Below are 26,417 nucleotides of genomic sequence, written 5' to 3'. Positions count from 1 at the left end.
AATTTATTGCTGATTCCATTCAGAAGGCTTTGTCTGCCAATTCCGCCTTCTAATAAACGTAAAAGTCTTTTAAAACTTCTCATAGAGTTGATGAAATTTCAAATGACCGACAACATACTGATTTATCTATCTCTGATGAGGATCTATCTGATTCAGAAGATCCTGCTTCAGATATTGACACTGACAAATTCTCTTATTTATTTAAAATAGAGCATATTCGTTCTTTATTAAAAGAAGTGTTGATTACATTAGATATGGAGGAGTCTAGTCCTCTTGATATTAAAACTAGTAAACGTTTAAATTTTGTTTATAAATCTCCTGTAGTTATTCCAGAGGTTTTTCCAGTTCCTGATGCTATTTCAGAAATGATTTCAAAGGAATGGAATAGACTGGGTACCTCTTTTATTCCTTCTTCTCCTTTGCCTACTGATAATTTTGGAGTTTTGGGAAAAGATCCCCAAAGTTGATGGGGCCATCTCTACTCTTGCTAAGCGTACTACTATTCCTACGGAAGATAGTACTTCTTTTAAAGATCTTTTAGATAGGAAACTTGAATCTTATCTAAGGAAGGCTTATTTATGTTCAGGTCATCTTCTTAGGCCTGCTATTTCTTTGGCTGATGTTGCAACTGCTTCAATTTTTTGGTTGGAAACTTTAGCGCAACAAGTATCAGATCATAATGTGTATAGCATTGTTAAATTAATTCAACATGCTAATAATTTCATTTGTGATGCTATTTTTGATATCCTCAATTGATGTTAGATATATGTCTTTAGCTATTTTAGCTAGAAGAGCTTTATGGCTTAAATCCTGAAATGCTGATATGTCTTCTAAATCAACCTTGTTAGCTCTTTCTTTCCAAGGTAATAAATTATTTGGTTCTCAGTTGGATTCAATAATTTCAACTGTCACTGGGGGGGGAAGGGAGGTTTTTTGCCTCAGGATAAAAAGTCTAAGGGTAAATTTAAAGCTTCTAACCGTTTTTGTTCCTTTCGACTTAATAAGGAACAGAAATCTAATCCTTCCCCTAAGGAATCTGTTTCCATTTGGAAGCCTTCCTCTATCTGGAATAAATCTAAGCCATTTAAGAGATCTAAACCAGCTCCCAAGTCCGCATGAAGGTGCGGCCCTCATTCCAGCTCAGCTGGTAGGGGGCAGATTAAAATTTTCAAAGATGTTTGGATCAGCTCAGTCCAAAATAATTGGATTCAGAGCATTGTTTCTCAGGGGTACAGAATAGGTTTCAGAGTAAGACTGCCTGTGAGACGATTTTTTCTGTCTCGCATTAGAGTGAACCCGGAGAAAGCTCAGGCTTTCCTGAAGTGTGTTTCAGACCTGGAGTTTTCTGGGGTAATCTTGCCGGTTCCTTTTCAGGAACAAGGTCTGGGGTTTTATTCAAATCTATTGTCCCAAAGAAAGAGAATTCATTCAGACCAGTTCTGGATCTAAAAATCTTGAAGCGTTATGTAAGGGTACCAACATTCAAAATGGTGTCTATAAGGACTATTCTGCCTTTTGTTCGGCAAGGGCATTATATTTCCACAATAGACTTACAGGATGCATATCTTCATATTCCGATTCATCCAGATCACTATCGGTTCCTGAGATTCTCTTTTCTAGACAAGCATTACCAATTTGTTGCTCTTCCTTTTGGCCTAGCGACAGCTCCAAGAATCTTTTCAATGGTTCTCTGTGCCCTACTCTCTGTAATCAGAGAGCGGGGTATTGCGGTGTTTCCTTATTTGGCGATATCTTGGTACTAGCTCAGTCTTTACGTTCTGCAGAATCTCACACAAATTAACTTGTGTTGTTTCTTCAAAGACATGGTTGGAGGATCAATTTACCAAAAAGTTCTTTGATTCCTCAGACAAGGGTTACCTTTTTAGGTTTCCAGATAGATTCAGTGTCCATGACTTTGTCTTTGACAGGCAAGAGACGTTTAAAATTGGTTTCAGCCTGTCGGAACCTTCAGTCTCAGTCATTCCCTTCAGTAGCTATGTGCATGGAAGTTTTAGGTCTCATGACTGCAGCATCGAACGCCATCCCCTTTGCTCGTTTTCACATGAGACCTCTTCAGCTTTGTATGCTGAACCAATGGTGCAGGGATTATACAAGGATATCACAGTTAATATCCTTAAATCCCAATGTTCGACTATCTCTGACTTGGTGGTTAGATCACATCGTATAGTTCAAGGGGCCTCTTTTGTTCGTCCAACCTGGACTGTGATCACAACAGATGCGAGTCTTTCAGGTTGGGGAGCTGTTTGGGGATCTCTGACAGCACAAGGGGTTTGGAAATCTTAAGAGGCGAGATAACCAATCAATATTTTGGAACTCCGTGCGATTCTCAGAATTCTTCAGTTTTGGCCTCTATTGAAGAGAGAACCGTTCATTTGTTTCCAGACAGACAATGTCACAACTGTGTCGTAAGTCAATCATCAGGGTGGGACTCACAGTCTTCAGGCTATGAAAGAAGTATCCCGGATACTTGTTTGGTGGAATCCAGCTCCTGTCTAATGTCTGCGGTCCATATCCCAGGTATAGACAATTGGGAAGCGGATTATCTCAGTCGTCAAACTTTGCATTCGGGAGAGTGGTCTCTTCACCCAGATGTGTTTTCTCAAATTGTTCAGATGTGGGGGCTTCCAGAAATCGATCTGATGGCATCTCATATAAACAAGAATTCTGATATTCACTGTTTTGTACAGGCTCTGGTTCGTATCAAGCCTGTTATTAGATCTGTCTCTCCTCCTTGGAGTCTTAATTTGGTTTTGAAGGCTTTACAGGCTCCTCCGTTTGAGCCTATGCATTCTTTGAACATTAAATTGCTTTCTTGGAAAGTGTTGTTCTTTTTGGCCATCTCTTCTGCTAGAAGAGTTTCTGAATTATCTGCTCTTTCTTGGGAATCTCCTTTTCTGATTTTTCATCAGGTTAAGGCATTTTTGCGGACTTCATTTAAATTCTTAACTAAGGTTGGGAATTCTAACAACATTAGTAGAGAAATTGTTGTCCCTTCTTCGTGTCCTAATCCTAAGAATTCTTTTGAGAGATCTTTACATTCTTTGGATGTGGTGAGAGCTCTGAAATATTATGTTGAAGCTACTAATGATTTCAGGAAGACTTCTAGTCTATTTGTTATATTTTCTGGCTCCAGAAAAGGTCAGAAGGCTTCTGCCGTTTCTTTGGCATCTTGGTTAAAGCTTTTGATTCTTCAAGCTTATTTGGAGTCTGCCATTTTGAAGTTTTTGCTTCTTTGGAAGCAGTTTTTGGTAGAAAAGTTCTTCAAGCAGCTGTTTCAGTTTGATTCTTCTGCTTATGATTTAAGTTTTTTCTTTTATTTTTATCCCTCCCTTTCTAGTGACTCTTGCGTGGAGTTCCACATCTTGGGTATTACTATCCCATATGTCACCAGCTCATGGACTCTTGCCAATTACATGAATAAAACATAATTTCTTCTGTTAAGTGTGATCAGTCCACGGGTCATCATTACTTCTGGGATATTACTCCTCCCCAACAGGAAGTGCAAGAGGATTCACCCAGCAGAGCTGCATATAGCTCCTCCCCTCTACGTCACTCCCAGTCATTCTCTTGCACCCAACGACTAGATAGGATGTGTGAGAGGACTATGGTGATTATACTTAGTTTTATATCTTCAATCAAAAGTTTGTTATTTTAAAATAGCACCGGAGTGTGTTATTACCTCTCTGGCAGAGTTTGAAGAAGAATCTACCAGAGTTTTACTATGATTTTAGCCGGAGTAGTTAAGATCATATTGCTGTTTCTCGGCCATCTGAGGAGAGGTAAACTTCAGATCAGGGGACAGCGGGCAGATGAATCTGCATAGAGGTATGTAGCAACTTTTATTTTCTGACAATGGAATTGATGAGAAAATCCTGCCATACCGATATAATGTCATGTATGTATACTTTACACTTCAGTATTCTGGGGAATGGTACTTCACTGGAATTACACTGTAAGAAGTACATAAAACTTTTTAATAACTAAGAAATTATGTTTAACGTTTTTGCTGGAATGTAAAATCGTTTTCATTTGCTGAGGTACTGAGTGAATAAATGTTTGGGCACTATTTTTCCACTTGGCAGTTGCTTAATCTGTTTTTCTGACAGTTTCTGTTCTCTCTCACTGCTGTGTGTGAGGGGGAGGGGCCGTTTTTTGGCGCTTTTGCTACGCATCAGAAATTTCAGTCAGCAGCTCATTGTATTTCCTGCATGATCCGGTTCATCTCTACAGAACTCAGGGGTCTTCAAAACTTGTTTTGAGGGAGGTAATTTCTCTCAGCAGAGCTGTGAGATTATAGTTGACTGAGATAAAAAAACGTTTATTCTGTAATTTTTTTTCTGCTTTCAGAATTAGTTGTCTTTTGCTAATGGGATCAAACCTTTGCTAAAGTTGTGTTGTTTGCAAGGATTGAGGCTATAACTGTTTCAATTTATTAATTTTCAACTGTCATAAATCTTCTGTGCTTCTTAAAGGCACAGTACGTTTTTAATAATTTTCTAATAGAATTGTATTCCAAGTTGCAAGTTTATTTGCTAGTGTGTTAAACATGTCTGATTCAGAGGAAGATACCTGTGTCATTTGTTGCAATGCCAAAGTGGAGCCCAATAGAAATTTATGTACTAACTGTATTGATGCTACTTTAAATAAAAGTCAATCTGTACAAATTGAACAAATTTCACCAAACAACGAGGGGAGAGTTATGCTGACTAACTCGCCTCACGTGTCAGTACCTGCATCTCCCGCTCGGGAGGTGCGCGATATGGTGGCGCCCAGTACAGCTGGGCGGCCATTACAGATAACTTTACAAGATATGGCCACTGTTATGACTGAAGTTTTGGCTAAATTACCAGAACTAAGAGGCAAGCGTGATCACTCTGGGGTGAGAACAGAGTGCGCTGATAATATTAGGGCCATGTCAGACACTGCGTCACAGGTGGCAGAACATGAGGACGGAGAACTTCATTCTGTGGGTGACGGTTCTGATCCAAACAGACTGGATTCAGATATTTAAAATTTTAAATTTAAGCTGGAAAACCTCCGTGTATTACTAGGGGAGGTGTTAGCGGCTCTGAATGATTGTAACACAGTTGCAATACCAGAGAAAATGTGTAGGTTGGATAAATATTTTGCGGTACCGGCGAGTACTGATGTTTTTCCTATACCTAAGAGACTAACTGAAATTGTTACTAAGGAGTGGGATAGACCCGGTGTGCCGTTCTCACCCCCTCCGATATTTAGAAAAATGTTTCCAATAGACACCACCACACGGGACTTATGGCAAACGGTCCCTAAGGTGGAGGGAGCAGTTTCTACTTTAGCTAAGCGTACCACTATCCCGGTGGAGGATAGCTGTGCTTTTTCAGATCCAATGGATAAAAAATTAGAGGGTTACCTTAAGAAAATGTTTGTTCAACAAGGTTTTATATTGCAACCCCTTGCATGCATTGCGCCGGTCACGGCTGCAGCGGCATTCTGGATTGAGTCTCTGGAAGAGAACATTAGTTCAGCTACTCTGGACGACATTACGGACAGGCTTAGAGTCCTTAAACTAGCTAATTCATTCATTTCGGAGGCCGTAGTACATTTAACTAAACTTACGGCTAAGAATTCAGGATTCGCCATTCAGGCACACAGGGCGCTGTGGCTAAAATCCTGGTCAGCTGATGTTACTTCTAAGTCTAAATTGCTTAATATAGCTTTTAAAGGGCAGTCCTTATTTGGGCCTGGTTTGAAAGAAATTATCGCTGACATTACAGGAGGTAAAGGCCACGCCCTGCCTCAAGACAGGGCCAAACCTAAGGCCAAACAGTCTAATTTTCGTTCCTTTCGGAATTTCAAAGCAGGAGCAGCATCAACTTCCTCTGCCCCAAAGCAAGAAGGATCTGTTGCTCGCTACAGACAAAACTGGAGACCTAACCAGTCTTGGAACAAGGGCAAGCAGGCCAGGAAACCTGCTGCTGCCCCTAAAACAGCATGAATTGAGGGCCCCCGATCCGGGATCGGATCTAGTGGGGGGCAGACTTTCTCTCTTCGCCCAGGCTTGGGCAAGAGATGTCCAGGATCCCTGGGCGCTAGAGATAATATCTCAGGGATACCTTCTGGACTTCAAATACTCTCCTCCAAGAGAGAGATTTCATCTGTCAAGGTTGTCAACAATCCAGACAAAGAAAGAGGCGTTTCTACGCTGCGTACAAGAGCTCTTGTTAATGGGAGTAATCCATCCAGTTCCACGGTCGGAACAGGGACAAGGGTTTTACTCAAATCTGTTTGTGGTTCCCAAAAAAGAGGGAACTTTCAGACCAATCCTGGACTTAAAGATCCTAAACAAATTCCTAAGAGTTCCATCGTTCAAGATGGAGACTATTCGGACAATTTTACCTATGATCCAAGAGGGTCAGTACATGACCACTGTAGATTTAAAAGATGCTTACCTTCACATACCGATTCACAAAGATCATTATCGGTACCTAAGGTTTGCCTTCCTAGACAGGCATTACCAGTTTGTGGCTCTTCCATTCGGATTGGCTACAGCTCCAAGAATCTTCACAAAGGTTCTGGGTGCTCTTCTGGCGGTACTAAGACCGCGGGGAATCTCGGTAGCTCCATACCTAGACGACATTCTGATACAAGCTTCAAGCTTTCAAACTGCCAAGTTTCATACAGAGTTAGTACTGGCATTTCTAAGGTGAACGAAAAGAAAAGTTCACTCGTTCCACTCACAAGAGTTCCCTTCCTGGGGACTCTTATAGATTCTGTAGAAATGAAGATTTACCTGACAGAGGACAGGCTAACAAGACTTCAAAGTGCTTGCCGCACCCTTCATTCCATTCAACACCCGTCAGTGGCTCAATGCATGGAGGTAATCGGCTTAATGGTAGCGGCAATGGACATAGTACCCTTTGCACGCTTACACCTCAGACCACTGCAACTATGCATGCTAAGTCAGTGGAATGGGGATTACTCAGACTTGTCCCCTTCTCTGAATCTGGATCAAGAGACCAGAAATTCTCTTCTATGGTGGCTTTCTCGGCCACATCTGTCCAGGGGGATGCCATTCAGCAGACCAGACTGGACAATTGTAACAACAGACGCCAGCCTTCTAGGTTGGGGTGCCGTCTGGAATTCTCTGAAGGCTCAGGGACAATGGAGTCAGGAGGAGAGTCTCCTGCCAATAAACATTCTGGAATTGAGAGCAGTTCTCAATGCACTCCTGGTTTGGCCCCAGTTGACAACTCGGGGGTTCATCAGGTTTCAGTCGGACAACATCACGACTGTAGCTTACATCAACCATCAGGGAGGGACAAGAAGCTCCCTAGCAATGATGGAAGTATCAAAGATAATTCGCTGGGCAGAGTCTCACTCTTGCCACCTGTCAGCAATCCACATCCCGGGAGTGGAGAACTGGGAGGCGGATTTCTTAAGTCGTCAGACTTTTCATCCGGGGGAGTGGGAACTTCATCCGGAGGTCTTTGCCCAAATACTTCGACGTTGGGGCAAACCAGAGATAGATCTCATGGCGTCTCGACAGAACGCCAAGCTTCCTCGTTACGGGTCCAGATCCAGGGATCCAGGAGCAGTCCTGATAGATGCCCTGACAGCACCTTGGGATTTCAGGATGGCTTACGTGTTTCCACCCTTCCCGATGCTTCCTCGATTGATTGCCAGAATCAAACAGGAGAGAGCATCAGTGATTCTAATAGCACCTGCATGGCCACGCAGGACTTGGTATGCAGACCTAGTGGACATGTCATCCTGTCCACCTTGGTCTCTACCTCTGAAACAGGACCTTCTGATACAGGGTCCTTTCAAACATCAAAATCTAACTTCTCTGAAGCTGACTGCTTGGAAATTGAACGCTTGATTTTATCAAGACGTGGGTTTTCTGAGTCAGTTATTGATACCTTAATACAGGCTAGGAAGCCTGTTACCAGAAGGATTTACCATAAGATATGGCGTAAATACCTATATTGGTGTGAATCCAAAGGTTACTCTTGGAGTAAGGTTAGGATTCCTAGGATATTGTCTTTTCTACAAGAAGGTTTAGAAAAGGGTTTATCGGCTAGTTCTTTAAAGGGACAGATCTCAGCTCTGTCCATTCTGTTACACAAACGTCTGTCAGAAGTTCCTGACGTCCAGGCTTTTTGTCAGGCTTTGGCCAGGATTAAGCCTGTGTTTAAAACTGTTGCTCCACCATGGAGTTTAAACCTTGTTCTTAATGTTTTACAGGGCGTTCCGTTTGAACCCCTTCATTCCATTGATATAAAGTTGTTATCTTGGAAAGTTCTATTTTTAATGGCTATTTCCTCGGCTCGAAGAGTCTCTGAATTATCAGCCTTACATTGTGATTCTCCTTATTTGATTTTTCATTCGGATAAGGTAGTTCTGCGTACTAAACCTGGGTTCTTACCTAAGGTAGTCACTAACAGGAATATCAATCAAGAGATTGTTGTTCCTTCTTTGTGCCCAAATCCTTCTTCGAAGAAGGAACGTCTACTGCACAACCTGGACGTAGTCCGTGCTCTAAAATTTTACTTACAGGCAACTAAGGAATTTCGACAAACGTCTTCTCTGTTTGTTGTTTACTCTGGTCAGAGGAGAGGTCAAAAGGCTTCTGCTACCTCTTTCTTTTTGGCTTCGTAGCATAATTCGTTTAGCTTATGAGACTGCTGGACAGCAGCCTCCTGAAAGAATTACAGCTCATTCTACTAGAGCTGTGGCTTCCACTTGGGCCTTCAAGAATGAGGCCTCTGTTGAGCAGATTTGCAAGGCTGCAACTTGGTCTTCGCTTCATACTTTTTCCAAATTTTACAAATTTGACACTTTTGCTTCCTCGGAGGCTATTTTTGGGAGAAAGGTTCTTCAGGCAGTGGTTCCTTCTGTATAAAGAGCCTGCCTATCCCTCCCGTCATCCGTGTACTTTTGCTTTGGTATTGGTATCCCAGAAGTAATGATGACCCGTGGACTGATCACACTTAACAGAAGAAAACATAATTTATGCTTACCTGATAAATTCCTTTCTTCTGTAGTGTGATCAGTCCACGGCCCGCCCTGTTTTTAAGGCAGGTAAATATTTTTTAAGTTATACTCCAGTCACCACTACACCCTTGGCTTCTCCTTTCTCGTTGGTCCTTGGTCGAATGACTGGGAGTGACGTAGAGGGGAGGAGCTATATGCAGCTCTGCTGGGTGAATCCTCTTGCACTTCCTGTTGGGGAGGAGTAATATCCCAGAAGTAATGATGACCCGTGGACTGATCACACTACAGAAGAAAGGAATTTATCAGGTAAGCATAAATTATGTTTTATGTAAGAACTTACCTGATAAATTTATTTATTTCATATTGGAGTCCATGAGGCCCACCCCTTTTTATGGTGGTTATGATTTTTTTGTATAAAGCACAATTATTTCCAAATTCCTTTGTTGATGCTTTTACTCCTTTCTTTATCACCCCACTTCTTGGCTATTCGTTAAACTGAATTATGGGTGTGGTGAGGGGTGTATTTATAGGCATTTTGTGGTTTGGGAAACTTTTCCCCTCCTGGTAGGATTGTATATCCCATACGTCACTAGCTCATGGACTCTTGCCAATATGAAAGAAATGAATTTATCAGGTAAGTTCTTACATAAATTGTTTTTTCTAGATGGGGAGTCAAATAAATTAAAATATGCGAATAGAATAATAATTTTAATATAGAGAAATGCTTATTCTAGTGGGAGGGGATTATCTCCTTGCTCTCCTACTCTGGACACCTACTCCTGTACTAAATATCTTGTGTATTTTAATTGTAGTCGTTTTGTTGAATTTTTCTTTAAACATTCTAGTCATCAGTCAGTTTGTATTCACACGCAATTGCAGGCAGGTACCCTGGAGTTCTGAGAGTACGCAGCGTTGCTTTTACTTATGCCCAAATGTTTTTATTTTTTTATTTCATGAAACCTGTTCCACTCAGAAGACGCTACTGTCAGAATCACAAACATCTCAGTCTTCAAAATCGCCATCTTTATCCTCTAAACAACAACACAACCAGCCAAGTGCCTCATCTATCCTGGAGAGCTTGTTCAGATCATCGGCCCCTGGCATGTCCACCTTCAGAGTGCTCTACAACTTAGAGGTAACCGGGACTAGTGTTTAATACCAGATTGTCACGTCTTGGTGATTATTCATATTACTTTTCAGTTATCTTTTTTTAATAACTTTAATAATGACACTATTTTATTGGATTTTTATTTATTTTTAATTTAAAAAAATAGGTTTTGAGCTCCAAACTTATGCCGACCGCTGATGATGAAATGGCAAGAAACTGTGCCAAGTCGTTTTGTGAAAACTTTCTTAAAGCTGGAGGGTTAAGGTTAGACCATATTTATAAACCATCCTTGCACCCTATACATCTTTTTTCTCTTCTCCGCTGTGCTCTACTTTATGTTTACACTAAGTTTGTATCTCGTGGTAATAATGAAAAAGATCTTACACTAAAGGGACACAAAACCCAAAATGTTACTTTCATGATTCAGATAGCGAATACATTTAAACATTCCAATTTACTTCTGTTTAATTTGCTTCATTAATTGGATATCCTTTGTTGAAGAAATAGCAATTCCACATGGGTGAGCCAATCGCACGAGGCATCTATGGGCAGACACCAATTAGCAGCTACTGAGCTTATTTAGATATGCTTTTCAGCAAAGGATCTCAAGAGATTAAAGAAAATTAGATAATAGAAGTAAATTGGAAATTTGTATTAATTTGTATGCTCTGTGAATCATACAAGTTTCATTTTGGCTTTCTTGCCCCTTTAATGCTTCTATTAATGTTTTCTCAATGTTTGTATCATCAGTGTGAAAACAGCATGTTAACAGGAGCATTCGAAGGAAATCTTTAAAGGGACAGTAAAGTCACAAAAAATCTTTCATGATTTAAATAGGGCATGCAATTTTAAACAACTTTCCAATTTACTTTTATTACCAATTTTGCTTTGTACTCTTAGTATTCTTAGTTGAAAGCTAAATCTAGGAGGTTCATGTGCTAATTTCTTAGACCTTGAAGACTGCCTCTAATTGGAAAGCATTTTGACAATTTTTCACCACTAGAGGGTGTTAGTTCATGTGTTTAATATAGATAACATTGAGCTCCGGCACGTGAAGCTCCTAAGAGCAAGCACTGATTGGCTAAAAATGCATGTCTGTCAAAACAACTGAAATAAGGGGGCAGTTTGCAGAGGCATAGATACAAGGTAATCACAGAGGTAAAAAGTATATTATTATAACTGTTGGTTATGCAAAATTGGGGAATGGGTAATAAAGGGATTTTCTCTTGTTAAGTGTGTTCAGTCCACGGGTCATCCATTACTTATGGGATATATTCTCCTTCCCAACAGGAAGTTGCAAGAGGATCACCCAAGCAGAGCTGCTATATAGCTCCTCCCCTCACATGTCATATCCAGTCATTCTCTTGCAACCCTCAACAAAGAAGGAGGTCGCGAGAGGAGTTGGAGTTTTTACTTAATTATTCTTCAATCAAAAGTTTGTTATTTTAAAATGGCACCTGAGTGTGCCGTTTTTTGTATCTCAGGCAGTATTTGGAGAAGAATCTGCCTGCGTTTTTCTATGATCTTAGCAGACGTAACTAAGATCCGCTGGCTGTTCTCGACATTCTGAGGAGTAGGGTAACTTCAGAAAGAGGGGAATAGCATGCGGGGTCCCCCGCAAATGAGGTATGTGCAGTACATTATTTTCTGGGAATGGAATTGACTAAGAAAATACTGCTGTTACCCATATGATGTAAGTACAGCCTTAAATGCAGTAGTAGCGACTGGTATCAGGCTGATAAATGTATGCGCAGTTGTTATTTTCTAGGGACTAGAATTTGACTGAGAAAATACTGTTAATACTGAAATAATGTTTAAGCCTTATCTGCAGTGGAAGCGACTGGTAGCAGGCTTAGTGATAACTTTGCATGACATTGAAAATGTTGTTTTTAAAACGTTTACTGGCATGTTATTCGTTTTGTGAGGTACTTTGGTGATAAATCTTTTTGGGCATGATTTTTTTCCACATGGCTAACGCATTTTTCTGCATAGAAACCGTTATATCAGGTCTCCCACTGTTGTAATATGAGTGGGAGGGACCTTGTTTTAGCGCCTTGTTGCGCAGTTAAAATTCTAGCACAGTCTTCCTGCTTCTTCCTCCTTGATCCAGGACGTCTCTAGAGAGCTCAGGGGTCTTCAAAATTCATTTTTGAGGGAGGTAATCAGTCACAGCAGATCTGTGACAGTGTGTTTGACTGTGATAAAAGCGTTAAATCTTAATTTGATATCCGTTTTTGGGTATTGAGGGGTTAATCATCCTTTTGCTAATGGGTGCAATCCTCTGCTAATTAATACACTTCTCGTTAAGAATTGTTGACTATAACTGAATTAGTTTTCTTTGTTATTCAACTGTGTTTTTTAAAAGCGCTGCAGCGTTTTTTATATTGCTTGTAAACTTATTGAAAGTGATTTCCAAGCTTGCTAGCTTCATTGCTAGTCTGTTTAAACATGTCTGATACAGAGGAATCTGCTTGTTCATTATGTTCAAAAGCCGATGTGGAGCCCAATAGAAATATGTGTACCAATTGTATTGATATTACTTTGAATAAAAATCAATCTGTACCGATAAAGAAATTATCACCAGACAACGAGGGGAAAGTTATGCCGTCTAACTCTCCTCACGTGTCAGTACCTTTGTCTCCCGCTCGGGAGGTGCGTAAGATTGAGGCGCCAAGTACATCAAGGCCCTTACAAATCACTTTACATGATATGGCTAATGTTATGAAAGAAGTATTATATAATATGCCCGAATTAAGAGGCAAGCGCAATAGCTCTGGGTTAAGGACAGAGCGCGCTGATGACACGAGAGCCATGTCTGATACTGCGTCACAATTTGCAGAACATGAGGACGGTGCGCTTCATTCTGTCGGTGACGGTTCTGATTCGGGGAGACCGGATTCAGAAATTTCAAATTTTAAATTTAAGCTTGAGAACCTCCGCGTGTTACTAGGGGAGGTGTTAGCGGCTCTGAATGATTGCGACACGGTGGCAATCCCAGAGAAATTATGTAGGTTGGATAGATACTATGCGGTACCGGTGTGTACTGACGTTTTTCCTATACCAAAAAGGCTTACAGAAATTATTAGTAAGGAGTGGGATAGACCCGGTGTGCCCTTTTCCCCTCCTCCGATATTTAGAAAAATGTTCCCTATAGACGCCACCACACGAGACTTATGGCAGACGGTCCCTAAGGTGGAGGGAGCAGTTTCTACTTTAGCCAAGCGTACCACTATCCCGGTGGAGAATAGCTGTGCTTTCTCAGATCCAATGGATAAAAAATTAGAGGGTTACCTTAAGAAAATGTTTGTTCAACAAGGTTTTATATTGCAGCCTCTTGCATGCATTGCGCCTGTCACGGCTGCAGCGGCATTCTGGTTTGAGTCTCTGGAAGAGGCGATTCGCACAGCACCATTGGATGAGACTTTGAGCAAAGTTAGAACGCTTAAATTGGCAAAAGCGTTTGTTCCAGATGCCGTAGTGCATTTAACCAAACTTACGGCTAAAAATTCCGGATTCGCCATACAGGCGCGCAGGGCGCTATGGCTTAAATCCTGGTCAGCAGATGTAACTTCTAAGTCTAAACTACTTAACATTCCCTTCAAAGGGCAGACCTTATTCGGGCCCGGCTTGAAGGAAATTATTGCTGACATTATGGGAGGTAAGGGCCACACCCTTCCTCAGGACATGGCCAAATCAAAGGCCAAACAGTCTAATTTTCGTGCCTTTCGTAACTTCAAGGCAGGAGCAGCATCAACTTCCTCCGCTCCAAAACAGGAAGGAACTACTGCTCGATACAGACAGGGTTGGAAAGGCAACCAGTCATGGAACAAGGGCAAGCAGGCCAGAAAGCCTACTTCCGCCCCTAAGACAGCATGAAGACAGGGCCCCCTCTCCGGAGACGGATCTAGTGGGGGGCAGACTTTCTCTCTTCGCCCAGGCTTGGGCAAGAGATGTACAGGATCCCTGGACGTTGGAGATTATATCTCAGGGATACCTTCTGGATTTCAAAACTTCTCCTCCACAAGGGAGGTTTTCATCTGTCAAGGTTATCAACAAACCTAGTAAAGAAAGAGGCATTTCTACAATGTGTACAAGACCTCTTAGTGATGGGAGTGATCCACCCAGTTCCGCGAACGGAACGAGGACAAGGGTTTTACTCAAATCTATTTGTGGTTCCCAAAAAAGAGGGAACCTTCAGACCAATCTTAGACTTAAAAATCTTAAACAAATTCCTAAGGGTTCCATCGTTCAAGATGGAAACTATTCGGACCATCCTACCCATGATCCAAGAGGGTCAATATATGACCACAGTGGACTTAAAGGATGCCTACCTTCACATACCGATTCACAAAGATCATTATCGGTACCTAAGGTTTGCCTTTCTAGACAGGCATTACCAGTTTGTAGCTCTTCCCTTCGGGTTAGCTACGGCCCCGAGAATTTTTACAAAGGTTCTGGGCTCACTTCTGGCGGTACTAAGACCACGAGGCATAGCGGTGGCTCCGTACCTAGACGACATTCTGATACAAGCGTCAAGTTTTCAAAATGCAAAGTCTCATACAGAGATAGTTCTAGCATTTCTGAGGTCGCATGGGTGGAAAGTGAACGTGGAAAAGAGTTCTCTGTTACCACTCACAAGGGTTCCTTTTCTAGGGACTCTTATAGATTCTGTAGAGATGAAGATTTACCTGACGGAGTCCAGGTTATCAAAGATTCTCAATGCTTGCCGTGCCCTTCACTCCATTCCAAGCCCATCAGTAGCTCAGTGTATGGAAGTAATCGGCTTGATGGTCGCGGCAATGGACATAGTGCCATTTGCGCGCCTGCATCTCAGACCGCTGCAACTATGCATGCTAAGTCAGTGGAACGGGGATTACTCAGATCTGTCCCCTTTGCTACATCTGGACCAGGAGACCAGAGATTCTCTTCTCTGGTGGTTGTCACGGGTTCATCTGTCCGAAGGAATGACCTTTTGCAGACCAGATTGGACGATTGTAACAACAGATGCCAGCCTTCTAGGCTGGGGAGCAGTCTGGAACTCCCTGAAGGCTCAGGGATCGTGGACTCAGGAGGAGAAACTCCTCCCAATCAACATTCTAGAATTAAGAGCAATATTCAATGCTCTTCTAGCTTGGCCTCAGTTAGCAACACTGAGGTTCACCAGGTTTCAGTCGGACAACATCACGACTGTGGCTTACATCAATCATCAAGGGGGAGCCAGGAGTTCCCTAGCGATGTTGGAAGTCTCGAAGATAATTCGCTGGGCAGAGTCGCACTCATGCCACCTGTCAGCGATCTACATCCCAGATGTGGAGAACTGGGAAGCGGATTTTCTAAGTCGCCAGACTTTTCATCCGGGGGAGTGGGAACTACACCCGGAGGTATTTGCTCAACTGATTCGTCGTTGGGGCAAACCGGATCTGGATCTTATGGCATCTCGCCAGAACGCCAAGCTTCCTCGTTACGGATCCAGGTCCAGGGAGCGGTGCTGGTAGATGCGCTAGCAGCCCCTTGGGTTTTCAACATAGCTTATGTGTTTCCACCTTTTCCGTTGCTACCTCAACTGATTGCCAGGATCAAACAGGAGAGAGCATTGGTGATTCTGATAGCGCCTGCGTGGCCACGCAGGACCTGGTATGCAGACCTAGTGGACATGTCGTCCTGTCCACCATGGTCTCTACCTCTGAGGCAGGACCTTCTAATTCAGGGTCCTTTCAACCATCCAAACCTAATTTCTCTGAGGCTGACTGCTTGGAAATTGAACGCTTGATTCTATCAAAGCGTGGGTTTCGGATTCGGTTATTGATACATTGATACAGGCTCGAAAACCTGTTACCAGAAAAATTTACCATAAGATATTAATATTTATATTGGTGTGAATCCAAGAGTTACTCATGGAGTAAGGTTAGGATTCCTAGGATATTGTCTTTTCTACAAGAGGGTTTAGAAAAGGGCTTATCCGCTAGTTCACTAAAGGGACAGATTTCTGCTCTGTCTATTCTTTTACACAAGCGTCTGGCAGAGAATCCAGACGTCCAGGCTTTTTGTCAGGCTTTGGCTAGGATTAAGCCTGTGTTTAAAGCTGTTGCTCCTCCGTGGAGCTTAAACTTGGTTCTTAAAGTTCTTCAGGGTTTTCCGTTTGAACCCCTTCATTCCATTGATATTAAGCTTTTATCTTGGAAAGTTCTGTTTTTGATGGCTATTTCCTCGGCTCGAAGAGTCTCGGAGTTATCTGCCTTACATTGTGATTCTCCTTATCTGATCTTTCATTCAGACAAGGTAGTCCTGCGTACTAAACCTGGGTTTTTGCCTAAGGTCGTTTCTAACAGGAATATCAATCAAGAGATTGTTGTTCCATCATTGTGTCCTAATCCTTCTTCAAAGAAGGAACGTCTTTTGCATAATCTAGACGTGGTCCGTGCCCTGAAGTTCTACTTACAGGCAACTAAAGATTTTCGGCAAACTTCTTCCCTGTTTGTCGTTTACTCTGGACAGAGGAGAGGTCAAAAGGCTTTGTCTACCTCTCTCTCTTTTTGGCTTCGTAGCATAATACGTTTAGCCTATGAGACTGCTGGACAGCAGCCTCCTGAAAGAATTACAGCTCATTCCACTAGAGCTGTGGCTTCCACTTGGGCCTTTTAAAATGAGGCCTCTGTTGAACAGATTTGCAAGGCTGCAACTTGGTCTTCACTTCATACTTTTTCCAAATTTTACAAATTTGACACTTTTGCTTCTTCGGAGGCTGTTTTGGGGAGAAAGGTTCTACAGGCAGTGGTCCCTTCTGTTTAATGTTCCTGCCTTGTCCCTCCCATCATCCGTGTACTTTAGCTTTGGTATTGGTATCCCATAAGTAATGGATGACCCGTGGACTGAACACACTTAACAAGAGAAAACATAATTTATGCTTACCTGATAAATTTATTTCTCTTGTAGTGTGTTCAGTCCACGGCCCGCCCTGTCTTTTTTGAGGCAGGTTCTAAATTTTAAATTATAACTCCAGTCACCACTGCACCCTATAGTTTCTCCTTTCTCGTCTTGTTTCGGTCGAATGACTGGATATGACATGTGAGGGGAGGAGCTATATAGCAGCTCTGCTTGGGTGATCCTCTTGCAACTTCCTGTTGGGAAGGAGAATATATCCCATAAGTAATGGATGACCCGTGGACTGAACACACTACAAGAGAAATAAATTTATCAGGTAAGCATAAATTATGTTATCTACCTTTTTAAACAACACAAATTCTGGTGTTTATTGTCCCTTTAACTGATACCCCTGTAATAGTTTAAATTTAAATTTCTTTCATGTAATTAGCAAGAGTCCATGAGCTAGTGACGTATGGGATATACATTCCTACCAGGAGGGGCAAAGTTTCCCAAACCTCAAAATGCCTATAAATACACCCCTCACCACACCCACAATTCAGTTTTACAAACTTTGCCTCCTATGGAGGTGGTGAAGTAAGTTTGTGCTAGATTCTACGTTGATATGCGCTCCGCAGCAAGTTGGAGCCCGGTTTTCCTCTCAGCGTGCAGTGAATGTCAGAGGGATGTGAGGAGAGTATTGCCTATTTGAATGCAGTGATCTCCTTCTACGGGGTCTATTTCATAGGTTCTCTGTTATCGGTCGTAGAGATTCATCTCTTACCTCCCTTTTCAGATCGACGATATACTCTTATATTTATATATATATATATATATATATATATATATATATATATATATATATATATATATATATATATATATATATATATATACCATTTCCTCTGCTGATTTTCGTTTCAGTACTGGTTTGGCTTTCTACAAACGTGTAGATGAGTGTCCTGGGGTAAGTAAATCTTATTTTCTGTGACACTCTAAGCTATGGTTGGGCACTTTATTTATAAAGTTCTAAATATATGTATTCAAACATTTATTTGCCTTGACTCAGAATGTTCAACATTCCTTATTTTCAGACAGTCAGTTTCATATTTGGGATAATGCGTTTGAATCAATCATTTTTTCTTACCTTAAAAATTTGACTTTTTTTCCCTGTGGGCTGTTAGGCTCGCGGGGGCTGAAAATGCTTCATTTGATTGCGTCATTCTTGGCGCGGACTTTATTGGCGCAAAAAATCTTTTCTGTTTCCGGCGTCATATGTGTCGCCGGAAGTTGCGTCATTTTTTTGACGTCCTTTTGCGCCAAAAAATGTCGGCGTTCCGGATGTGGCGTCATTTTTGGTGCCAAAAAGCATTTAGGCGCCAAACAATGTGGGCGTATTATTTGGCGCCAAAAAATATGGGCGTCGCTTTTGTCTCCACATTATTTCAGTCTGATTTTTTCTTTGCTTCTGGTTACTAGAAGCTTGTTTATTGGCATTTTTTCCCATTCCTGAAACTGTCATTTAAGGAATTTGATCAATTTTGCTTTATATGTTGTTTTTTCTCTTACATATTGCAAGATGTCTCACGTTGCATCTGAGTCAGAAGATACTTCAGGAAAATCGCTGTCTAGTGCTGGAACTACCAAAGCTAAGTGTATCTGCTGTAAACTTTTGGTAGCTATTCCTCCGGCTATTGTTTGTATTAATTGTCATGACAAACTTGTTAAAGCAGATAATATTTCCTTTAGTAATGTACCATTGCCTGTTGCAGTTCCCTCAACATCTAAGGTGCAGAATGTTCCTGATAACATAAGAGATTTTGTTTCTGAATCCATCAAGAAGGCTATGCCTGTTATTTCTCCTTCTAGTAAACATAAAAAATCTTTTAAAACTTCTCTCTCTACAGATGAATTTTTAAATGAACATCATCATTCTGATTCTGATGACTCTTCTGGTTCAGAGGATTCTGTCTCAGAGATTGATGCTGATAAATCTTCATATTTATTTAAAATGGAATTTATTCGTTCTTTACTTAAAGAAGTACTAATTGCTTTATGAAATAGAGGATTCTGGTCCTCTTGATACTAATTCTAAACGTTTAGATAAGGTGTTTAAATCTCCTATGGTTATTCCAGAAGTTTTTCCTGTTCCTAATGCTATTTCTGAAGTAATTTCCAGAGAATGGGATAAATTGGGTAATGCATTTACTCCTTCTAAACGTTTTAAGCAATTATACCCTGTGCCGTCTGACAGATTCGAATTTTGGGACAAAATCCCTAAAGTTGATGGGGCTATTTCTACCCTTGCTAAACGTACTACTATTCCTACGTCAGATGGTACTTCGTTTAAAGATCCTTTAGATAGGAAAATTGAATCCTTTCTAAGAAAAGCTTATCTGTGTTCAGGTAATCTTCTTAGACCTGCTATATCTTTGGCTGATGTTGCTGCAGCTTCAACTTTTTGTTTGGAGACTTTAGCGCAACAAGTAACAGATCATGATTCTCATAATATTATTATTCTTCTTCAGCATGCTAATAATTTTATCTGTGATGCCATTTTTGATATTATCAGAGTTGATGTCAGGTTTATGTCTCTAGCTATTTTAGCTAGAAGAGCTTTATGGCTTAAAACTTGGAATGCTGATATGGCTTCTAAATCAACTCTACTCTCCATTTCTTTCCAGGGTAACAAATTATTTGGTTCTCAGTTGGATTCCATTATCTCAACTGTTACTGGTGGGAAAGGAACTTTTTTACCACAGGATAAAAAATCTAAGGGTAAAAACAGGGCTAATAATCGTTTTCGTTCCTTTCGTTTCAACAAAGAACAAAAGCCTGATCCTTCATCCTCAGGAGCAGTTTCAGTTTGGAAACCATCTCCAGTCTGGAATAAATCCAAGCCTTCTAGAAAGGCAAAGCCTGCTTCTAAGTCCACATGAAGGTGCGGCCCTCATTCCAGCTCAGCTGGTAGGGGGCAGGTTACGTTTTTTCAAAGAAATTTGGTTCAATTCTGTTCACAGTCTTTGGATTCAGAACATTGTTTCAGAAGGGTACAGAATTGGTTTCAAGATGAGACCTCCTGCAAAGAGATTTTTTCTTTCCCGTGTCCCAGTAAATCCAGTGAAAGCTCAAGCATTTCTGAATTGTGTTTCAGATCTAGAGTTGGCTGGAGTAATTATGCCAGTTCCAGTTCTGGAACAGGGGATGGGGTTTTATTCAAATCTCTTCATTGTACCAAAGAAGGAGAATTCCTTCAGACCAGTTCTGGATCTAAAAATATTGAATCGTTATGTAAGGATACCAACGTTCAAAATGGTAACTGTAAGGACTATCTTGCCTTTTGTTCAGCAAGGGCATTATATGTCCACAATAGATTTACAGGATGCTTATCTGCATATTCCGATTCATCCAGATCATTATCAGTTCCTGAGATTCTCTTTTCTGGACAAGCATTACCAGTTTGTGGCTCTGCCGTTTGGCCTAGCTACAGCTCCAAGAATTTTTACAAAAGTTCTCGGTGCCCTTCTGTCTGTAATCAGAGAACAGGGTATTGTGGTATTTCCTTATTTGGACGATATCTTGGTACTTGCTCAGTCTTTACATTTAGCAGAATCTCATACGAATCGACTTGTGTTGTTTCTTCAAGATCATGGTTGGAGGATCAATTTACCAAAAAGTTCATTGATTCCTCAGTCAAGAGTAACTTTTCTGGGTTTCCAGATAGATTCAGTGTCCATGACTCTGTCTTTAACAGACAAGAGACGTCTAAAATTGATTTCAGCTTGTCGAAACCTTCAGTCACAATCATTCCCTTTGGTAGCCTTATGCATGGAAATTCTAGGTCTTATGACTGCTGCATCGGACGCGATCCCCTTTGCTCGTTTTCACATGCGACCTCTTCAGCTCTGTATGCTGAATCAATGGTGCAGGGATTACACAAAGATATCTCAATTAATATCTTTAAAACCGATTGTACGACACTCTCTAACGTGGTGGACAGATCACCATCGTTTAATTCAGGGGGCTTCTTTTGTGCTTCCGACCTGGACTGTAATTTCAACAGATGCAAGTCTCACAGGTTTGGGAGCTGTGTGGGGATCTCTGACGGCACAAGGAGTTTGGGAATCTCAGGAGGTGAGATTACCGATCAATATTTTGGAACTCCGTGCAATTTTCAGAGCTCTTCAGTCTTGGCCTCTTCTGAAGAGAGAATCGTTCATTTGTTTTCAGACAGACAATGTCACAACTGTGGCATACATCAATCATCAAGGAGGGCGAATGGTCTCTTCACCCAGAGGTATTTCTTCAGATTGTTCAAATGTGGGGACTTCCAGAAATAGATCTGATGGCCTCTCATCTAAACAGGAAACTTCCCAGGTATCTGTCCAGATCCAGGGATCCTCAAGCGGAAGCAGTGGATGCATTGTCACTTCCTTGTAAGTATCATCCTGCCTATATCTTTCCGCCTCTAGTTCTTCTTCCAAGAGTAATCTCCAAGATTCTGAAGGAATGCTCGTTTGTTCTGCTGGTAGCTCCGGCATGGCCTCACAGGTTTTGGTATGCGGATCTTGTCCGGATGGCCTCTTGCCATCCGTGGACTCTTCCGCTACGACCAGACCTTCTGTCGCAAGGTCCTTTTTTCCATCAGGATCTCAAATCCTTAAATTTAAAGGTATGGAGATTGAACGCTTGATTCTTAGTCAAAGAGGTTTCTCTGACTCTGTGATTAATACTATGTTACAGGCTCGTAAATCTGTATCCAGAGAGATATATTATAGAGTCTGGAAGACTTATATTTCTTGGTGTCTTTCTCGTCATTTTTCTTGGCATTCTTTTAGAATTCCAAGAATTTTACAGTTTCTTCAGGATGGTTTAGATAAAGGTTTGTCCGCAAGTTCCTTGAAAGGACAAATCTCTGCTCTTTCTGTTCTTTTTCACAGAAAGATTGCTAATCTTCCTGATATTCATTGTTTTGTACAAACTTTGGTTCGTATAAAACCTGTCATTAAGTCAATTTCTCCTCCTTGGAGTTTGAATTTGGTTCTAGGGGCTCTTCAAGCTCCTCCGTTTGAACCTATGCATTCATTGGACATTAAATTACTTTCTTGGAAAGTTTTGTTCCTTTTGGCAATCTCTTCTGCCAGAAGAGTTTCTGAATTATCTGCTCTTTCTTGTGAGTCTCCTTTTCTGATTTTTCATCAGGATAAGGCAGTGTTGCGAACTTCTTTTGAATTTTTACCTAAAGTTGTGAATTCCAACAACATTAGTAGAGAAATTGTGGTTCCTTCATTATGTCCTAATCCTAAGAATTCTAAGGAGAAGTCGTTACATTCTTTGGATGTTGTTAGAGCTTTGAAATATTATGTTGAAGCTACTAAGTCTTTCCGAAAGACTTCTAGTTTATTTGTTATCTTTTCCGGTTCTAGAAGAGGCCAGAAAGCTTCTGCCATTTCTTTGGCATCTTGGTTGAAATCTTTAATTCATCTTGCCTATGTTGAGTCGGGTAAAACTCCGCCTCAAAGGATTACAGCTCATTCTACTAGGTCACTTTCTACTTCCTGGGCGTTTAGGAATGAAGCTTCGATTGATCAGATTTGCAAAGCAGCAACTTGGTCCTCTTTGCATACTTTTACTAAATTCTACCATTTTGATGTATTTTTTTCTTCTGAAGCAGTTTTTGGTAGAAAAGTACTTCAGGCAGCGGTTTCAGTTTGAATCTTCTGCTTATGTTTTTCATTAAACTTTATTTTGGGTGTGGATTATTTTCAGCAGGAATTGGCTGTCTTTATTTTATCCCTCCCTCTCTAGTGACTCTTGCGTGGAAAGATCCACATCTTGGGTAATCATTATCCCATACGTCACTAGCTCATGGACTCTTGCTAATTACATGAAAGAAAACATAATTTATGTAAGAACTTACCTGATAAATTCATTTCTTTCATATTAGCAAGAGTCCATGAGGCCCACCCTTTTTTGTGGTGGTTATGATTTTTGTATACAGCACAATTATTCCAATTCCTTATTTTATATGCTTTCGCACTTTTTTATCACCCCACTTCTTGGCTATTCGTTAAACTGAATTGTGGGTGTGGTGAGGGGTGTATTTATAGGCATTTTGAGGTTTGGGAAACTTTGCCCCTCCTGGTAGGAATGTATATCCCATACGTCACTAGCTCATGGACTCTTGCTAATATGAAAGAAATGAATTTATCAGGTAAGTTCTTACATAAATTATGTTATAATCAACTTTTACTTCACTTTTTTGGTTTAAATGTTGCTTTTTCATATGAATGGTAGAAAATGTTTGCATGTCTCTTTAAGTCTTGGAAAATTTAAAGCAACAGTCATTCATTATTATTTTTTCTCCTAGTCTGGTGGTTAATGTTATGCAGAGGGATTCTATTCCATCTGAAGTGGATTATGAAACTAGACAAGGTGTCTACTCAATCTGCCTACAACTTGCAAGGTAACGACAAATACTAGATGGCTTATATGTTATGTATATTTGTATGTTTAATTATTAATAGTGCTCTTCTCTTTGTCAGGTTCTTGTTGGTTGGGCAGACAATGCCAACATCATTTGATGAGGATATGATGAAAGATGGAATTGAAGGATTATCTTCCAGACCCTTCCGAAATGCAGGCCGCCAGTCAAGTCGCCAGATGTCCCTTTGTGGCACCCCAGAAAAGTCATCTCACAGGCAGTTATCTGTTTCTGACCGTTCATCCATCAGAGTAGAGGAAATCATCCCTGCTGCCCGTGTCGCAATTCAGGTAATTGGTTTTGTTTGCTAATTCTTTTGAAGATTGAGGTCTGCAGAATTCTTATTTGCTTAATCATAAAGATACCATAAGAACTGAGCAAATTTAATAATATAAGTAAATTGGTAATAAAAAATATTGTATATCTCCATTATTAATGGGACAGTGTACTTGATTTTTTTTATTGTTTAAAAAGATAGATAACATCCTTTCCATTCCCCGGCTTGAGATAAGTTAGCCATCTGCAGAAACTTACATAAAGGTAATAAGAGGTAAAAAGTTTATTAATATAACAGTGATATAAGTGAGTAATAAAGGGAATATATATTTATTTTTTAACAATAATGATTTTCTGGTGGACTTACCTTTAAAGTAAAAAATGTTTTTCAATTTGTATTCTATAAATATTCTTGTGTTTTTATGGGCTTTACTCCAAAGACGACAAGTATAAAGTTAATTGTTTTGCAGTTGATATCAGTTAAAGCCAATTAGGGACATATGTGTATCAGGGTTAGCCTTGAGAAGTTTGCAGGATGTATTTCAAGTTCTAAAATTTAGAAATAGCTCAAATTTTAGAGATAAATTACATGAAAAGGGGGAAAAATAAATAATACACAACTAAACATTTTGAGCCAGATTTCAAGTGGAGCGCTAATTAATGCTCCTGCTTGAGCGCTAACAGCGCTAGAAGTAAACTTTTTGTGCTCATCAGGTTGCGCTCGTTTTATGAGTTAAAAGTCAACTGTTTTCACTTGCGCTCTAACTCGATGAGTGCAAAAAGCCGAACTTAAAACATTGCTTGCGCGTTCACGTATTCCCCCCGTAAAAGTCAATGGGGGGGGAAATCGGACACGGTAATCATTCTAGTGTAAATTGCAATTGCACTCAAGTGCCCACATTTACTTTAAACTTGTAATACCAGCGGTAAGCCCAACAAGCGCAAAAACCCGCAATAAAAACCCCTTTGTGCTCCACTCGTAAACTGGCTTTTTATGTGAAAATCTCAAGGTATTTACTTTACCATTAAGCGCCGCATATAAATGTATGTCTATTTAATACACAAATAATGTATTTCCTAAAAGTGTCCAGTGATACAGGGTAGATTGCAGGGTATCCTCTATCTGCTGGTTACCCCTCCTTAGAGATCTTTTGTTTACCCACTCACCAGCAGTCCCTAACATACACATTTCCAGTTCCGCTTTTACCTATGACTACCATAACTATGGCACCCATTCTTAGTTCAGGTTATCCCTAGTGCAGAGGGCTGGCATGTAGGCTGCCAATTGGCCGTTCATGATAAACATGATTGTAAGTTATCATTCAATAATATTTTGACGTGTATATTTAATCTTGTGTCTTTCAAATCCTCTAGACAATGGAAGTAAAAGATTTCACCAGCACTGTGGCTTGCTTCATGAGGCTCTCTTGGGCAGCTGCTGCCGGTAGACTAGATCTTGTTGGCAGTACTCAACCAATAAAAGAAATAAATAATGCATTGTTTCCGTCTGGGATTCGAGGACGACTGAGTAGCTCAGGTATGATGCTAAATGAAGGCACCTTTATGTATGATTGCTTTATATTGCATTTGCTGGAGTGCATGACCAGTGTAAAATTTACCCTTTCTTTCATGTAATTAGCAAGAGTCCATGAGCTAGTGACGTATGGGATATACATTCCTACCAGGAGGGGCAAAGTTTCCCAAACCTCAAAATGCCTATAAATACACCCCTCACCACACCCACAAATCAGTTTTACAAACTTTGCCTCCTATGGAGGTGGTGAAGTAAGTTTGTGCTAGATTCTACGTTGATATGCACTCCGCAGCAGGTTGGAGCCCGGTTTTCCTCTCAGCGTGCAGTGAATGTCAGAGGGATGTGAAGAGCATTGCCTATTTGAATTCAATTATCTCCTTCTACGGGGTCTATTTCATAGGTTCTCTGTTATCGGTCGTAGAGATTCATCTCTTACCTCCCTTTTCAGATCGACGATATACTCTTATATATACCATTACCTCTACTGATTCTCGTTTCAGTACTGGTTTGGCTTTCTACTACATGTAGATGAGTGTCCTGGGGTAAGTAAGTCTTATTTTCTGTGACACTCTAAGCTATGGTTGGGCACTTTTATATAAAGTTCTAAATATATGTGTTCAAACATTTATTTGCCTTGATTCAGGATGTTCAACGTTCCTTATTTCAGACAGTCAGTTTCATATTTGGGATAATGCATATGAATAAATCAATTTTTTTCTTACCTTAAAATTTGACTTTTTCCCTGTGGGCTGTTAGGCTCGCGGGGGCTGAAAATGCTTCATTTTATTGCGTCATTCTTGGCGCGGACTTTTTTGGCGCAAACATTTTTTCTTTGTTTCCGGCGTCATACGTGTCGCCGGAAGTTGCGTAATTTTTTACGGTTTTTTTGCGCCAAAAGTGTCGGCGTTCCGGATGTGGCGTCATTTTTGGCGCCAAATAATGTGGGCGTCTTTTTTTGGCGCTAAAAAATATGGGCGTCACTATTGTCTCCACATTATTTAAGTCTCTTTGTTTATTGCTTCTGGTTGCTAGAAGCTTGTTCACTGGCATTTTTTCCCATTCCTGAAACTGTCATTTAAGGAATTTGATCAATTTTGCTTTATATGTTGTTTTTTCTATTACATATTGCAAGATGTCCCAGATTGACCCTGAGTCAG

General features: G+C 40.7%; 1 protein-coding gene across 1 annotated transcript in view; it reads left to right on the top strand.

The window, feature by feature from the left end:
* The window catches only part of LOC128640795 (ubiquitin carboxyl-terminal hydrolase 24), a 385,043-nt gene that overhangs the window by 125,154 nt on the left and 233,472 nt on the right, over nt 1-26,417 (top strand). The window contains exons 18-22 of the mRNA XM_053693215.1: nt 9,971-10,132; nt 10,272-10,369; nt 23,337-23,432; nt 23,512-23,740; nt 25,101-25,263. Coding sequence (XP_053549190.1) covers nt 9,971-10,132; nt 10,272-10,369; nt 23,337-23,432; nt 23,512-23,740; nt 25,101-25,263 — 748 coding nt within the window. The remainder of the gene's footprint in view (nt 1-9,970; nt 10,133-10,271; nt 10,370-23,336; nt 23,433-23,511; nt 23,741-25,100; nt 25,264-26,417) is intronic.

Source organism: Bombina bombina, chromosome 10 (assembly GCF_027579735.1).
Source record: "Bombina bombina isolate aBomBom1 chromosome 10, aBomBom1.pri, whole genome shotgun sequence".
Lineage (NCBI taxonomy): Eukaryota > Metazoa > Chordata > Amphibia > Anura > Bombinatoridae > Bombina > Bombina bombina.
This window is presented reverse-complemented; position numbering and strand designations above follow the sequence as displayed.